Here is a 4,080-nt window from a genome sequence, read left to right as displayed (position 1 = left end):
CGGACCTCCAATTCAACATCTGAACACGCTCCTAAGACCAAAATCACCCTACGAAGCTATAGGAACCTTCAAAAATCTATTCTGGAGTCGTCTCCACACAAATTAAACTACATTCAATTCATATGACTTAAGCTTCCATTTTAGGGACTATGTGTCCTATTTCACTCTAAAACCAAAAAATCCAAACCTCCCGGCACGTAACCATAAAATAAAATAGAAGGAGTAATAAATAAGGGTTCGGGGCTAATACTCTCAAAACGACCGGCTGGGTCGTTACATCCTCACCCTCCTAAAACAAATGTTTGTCCTTGAACAAGTATAGGGGCATACCTGAAGTGATGAAAAGATGAGGATAATGGTTGCGCATATCATGCTCGGTCTCCCAAGTCGCCTCCACGACCAGATGACCCCTCCAATGAACCTTCATTAAAGCGATGTTCTTGGACCTCAACTTTCGAACCTATCTGTGCAAAATGGCCATCGACTCCTGAACATAAGATAGATCCTTGTATAGATGGACTGAGCTGAAGTCTAACACATGAGACGGATAGTCATGATACTTCCGGAGCGTGGAAACATGGAACACTGGATGAACTGCCGAGAGACAAGGTGGTAGTGCAAGTCTGTAAGCCACCTCTCCAACCCTCTCAAGAATCTCAAAAGGCCCAATATACCTAGGGACCAATTTTTCCTTATTTCCAAACCTCATAACACCCTTCATGTGCGAAACCCGGAGCAAGAACCGCTCCCCAACCATGAATGCAATGTCGCAAACCTTTCGATCTGCATAAATCTTCTGTCTAGATTGGGTTGTACGAAGTCAATCGTGAATCAATTTAACCTTTTCCAAAGCATCCTAAGCCAAGTCTGTACCCAATATCCTAGCCTCGCCCGGCGCGAACCAACCCACTGGAGACCGGAACCGTCTACCATACAAAGCCTCATACGGGGCCATCTGAATGCTCGCCTGATAACTGTTGTTGTAGGAAAACTCCGCGAGTGGCAAGAACTGATCCAAAGCACCCCCAAAATCCATCACACACGCATGAAGAATATCCTTCAATATTTGAATAGTGCGCTCGGACTTCCCGTCCTATGAGGGTGAAATGTTGTACTCAACTCCACCCGAGTACCCAACTCATGTTGTACGGCTCTCCAGAACCATGATGTAAACTGCATACCCCGGTCAGAGATGATAGATACCGGTATGCCATGAAGCCTGACAAACTCATGAATGTAAACTTGAACCAGCTGCTCCGAAGAATACATAATAACCATATGAATGAAATAAGCTGACTCGGTCAATCTATCCACAATCACCCAAACTGCATCGAACTTACTATGAGTCCGTGAGAGCCCAACAACCAAATCCATAGTGATCTGCTCTCATTTCCACTTTGGAATCTCTAACTTCTGAAGCAATCCACCCGGTCGATGATGCTCATACTTCACCTGCTGACAATTTAGGTAACGAGCTACATATTCTAATATGGCCTTCTTCATCCACCTCCACCAATAGTGCTACCTCAAGTCTCGATACATCTTCGCGGCACCTCGATGAATGGAGTACCGTGAACTATGAGCCTCCTAGAGAATCAACTCACGCAAACCATCTACATTGGGCATACATAGCCTGCCCTACATCCTAAATACACCGCCATCTTCACTAGTGACCTCCTTGGCTTCGCCGTGCTGAACCGTGTCCTTAAGTACAAGCAGATGGGGGTCATCATGCTGACGTCCTCTGATACGATCAAAAAGAGAAGGATGAGAAACCACACAAGCCAAAACTCTGCTCGGCTGGGAAATATCCAATCTGACAAACTGGTTGGCCAAGGCCTGAACATCCAAGGCTAAAGGCCTCTTTACTACTGGTAGGTATGCTAAACTGCCCAAACTCTCTGCCTTGCGACTCAAGACATCGCCCACCACATTGGCCTTCCCGGGATGATAGAGGATGGTGATGTCATATTCCTTAAGCAGCTCCAACCATCTCCGCTACCGCAAGTTAAGATCCTTCTATTTAAACAGATGTTGTAGACTCCGTTGATCGGTGAAAACCTCACAAGGGACACTATGCCACCAGATCTTCAAGACATGAACAATAGCTGCTAACTCGAGGTCGTGGACATGATAGTTCTTCTCATGCACCTTCAGCTGTCTAGACGCGTAGGTAATCACCCTACCATCCTGCATCAACACCGCACCGAGACCAATGTACCATGCATAATAATATACCATATATGACCCCGAACTAGTAGGCAACACTAATATTGGGGCTGTAGTCAATACATTCTTGAGCTTTTGAAAGCTCTCCTCACACTCCTCGGTCCATCTAGATGGAGCACCCTTCTGGTTCAATCTGGTCATAGGTGTTGCAACAAACGAGAAACCCTCCACAAATCAACAGTAATACCCCGGCAAGCCAAGAAAAACTCCGGATCTCCATAATTAAGGGCAGTCTAGGCCAACTCTGCACTACTTCAATCTTCTTCGGATCTATCTTGAAACCCTCACTCGATACCACATGACCCAAAAATGCCACTGAATCTATCAAGAACTCACACTTCAAAAATTTTGCATACAACTTCTTTTCTCTCAAGATCTGAAGCACAGTCCTCAGGTACTGCTCATGATCCTCTTGACTCCGGGAGTACACCAGAACGTTGTCAATAAACACAATAACGAAGGAGTCAAGATAGGTTTGAAATACATTTTTCATCAAGTGCATGAATGTTGTCGGGGCGTTGGTCAGCCCAAAAGACATAACAAGGAACTCGTAATGGCCATACCTCCTGAAAGTGGTCTTCGGGATATCTGGCTCCCGAATCTTCAACTGATGATAGCATGAATGCAAGTCGATCTTAGAGAACACTTTGGCACCCTAAAGCTGGTCAAATAAATCATCAATATGTGGCAATGGATACATGTTCTTTACTGTAACCTTGTTCAACTGGCGATAATCAATACATATTTGCATAAAACCATCCTTCTTCTTTACAAACAAGACAGGAACACCCCAAGGCGACACACTAGGCCGAATGAAGCCCTTATCGAGCAACTCTTGCAATTGTTCCTTTAATTCTTTCAACTCTCCTGGGGCCGTACGATAAGGTGAAATAGAAATGGGCTGAGTGCCCAATAAAAAATCAATGCCAAAGTCAATATCCCTGTCGGGCAGCATGCCCGGAAGATCTGCTGGGAAAATGTTTGAATAATCCTTCACTACCGGAACTGACTCAATGGTAGGAATATCAACATTAACATCCCTCACATAGGCCAGATATGCATCACACCCCTTCTCAACCCTGCTAGGAATATGCTCTAAGGTACCTCTCCACTCTAGCCATGGTAGACCTGGCATAGCCAATGTCATCGTCTTGGCGTGACAATCAAGGATAGCGTGATAGCGTGATACTAAGCAAAACTAAATCGACTCTGGTCTCAAAACCACTAAGAAAAATCAAACACGACCGATACACACGGTCAACAATAATAGAATCACCCACGGATATAGACACATAGATAGGTGAACTCAAGGAATTACGGGATACACCCAAATACAAAGCAAAATAAGATGACACATAGGAATAAGTGGAGCCTGGATCAAATAAGACTGATGCATTTCTATAGCAGACCGGAATAATACCTGTGATAACAGAATCAGATGCAACTTCCTCCGTCCTAGCAGGAAGGGCATAATAACCGGCCTGGCCTCCCCCTCTAGGGCGACCTCTACCTGTCCGACCTCCACCTCTAGCTGGCTGTGCAGGTGGAGTGGTAGCTGGTGCTGTAATCATAGCCTGAGGATTCGGTGGAGCACGTGGTGCCTGAGCAATCGGTGGAGGTGTATCCCTTCTGAGTCTGGGGCAATCCCTCACCACTTGACGAATGTCACCACACTCAAAACAATCTATCGGACTATGATGCTTCTGTGACTGGCTCGGGCCTTATCGGCTGGGCTGACCATTTAAAGCACCCCGTACAGGAGGTACACTAGACACTGGCGGTGTATAATAGGAATCCTGGGGCCTAGGAGTGGCTAGAGCACTAGTGGCTGTTGGAAGTGCCGAATGAACA

At 45.8% G+C, this 4,080-nt stretch overlaps 1 protein-coding gene across 1 annotated transcript; it reads right to left on the bottom strand.

Annotated features, from left to right (window-relative positions):
• Nucleotides 1-1,638: 1,638 nt before the first annotated feature.
• LOC138909348 (uncharacterized) lies at nt 1,639-2,370 on the bottom strand. Its single transcript, XM_070200542.1, has 3 exons — nt 2,293-2,370; nt 2,062-2,190; nt 1,639-1,938 (listed from the first exon to the last, which is right to left on the bottom strand). The coding sequence occupies exons 1-3, from the start codon at nt 2,368-2,370 to the stop codon at nt 1,639-1,641; spliced, it is 507 nt and encodes a 168-aa protein (XP_070056643.1).
• Nucleotides 2,371-4,080: the final 1,710 nt, after the last annotated feature.

The sequence above is a fragment of the Nicotiana tomentosiformis genome, chromosome 4, assembly GCF_000390325.3.
Source record: "Nicotiana tomentosiformis chromosome 4, ASM39032v3, whole genome shotgun sequence".
NCBI lineage: Eukaryota > Viridiplantae > Streptophyta > Magnoliopsida > Solanales > Solanaceae > Nicotiana > Nicotiana tomentosiformis.
This window is presented reverse-complemented; position numbering and strand designations above follow the sequence as displayed.

What these genes read in the sequence shown, in the direction of transcription:
- LOC138909348 (XM_070200542.1), bottom strand. Translation starts at nt 2,370, where the DNA reads ATGACCAGATTGAACCAGAAGGGTGCTCCATCTAGATGGACCGAGGAG. An exon ending in GCTTTCAAAAGCTCAAGAAT is followed by an intron (nt 2,191 to 2,292) that starts GTATTGACTACA and finishes GTGTTGATGCAG; the next exon opens with GATGGTAGGGTGATTACCTA. An exon ending in GGCATAGTGTCCCTTGTGAG is followed by an intron (nt 1,939 to 2,061) that starts GTTTTCACCGAT and finishes CATCCCGGGAAG; the next exon opens with GCCAATGTGGTGGGCGATGT.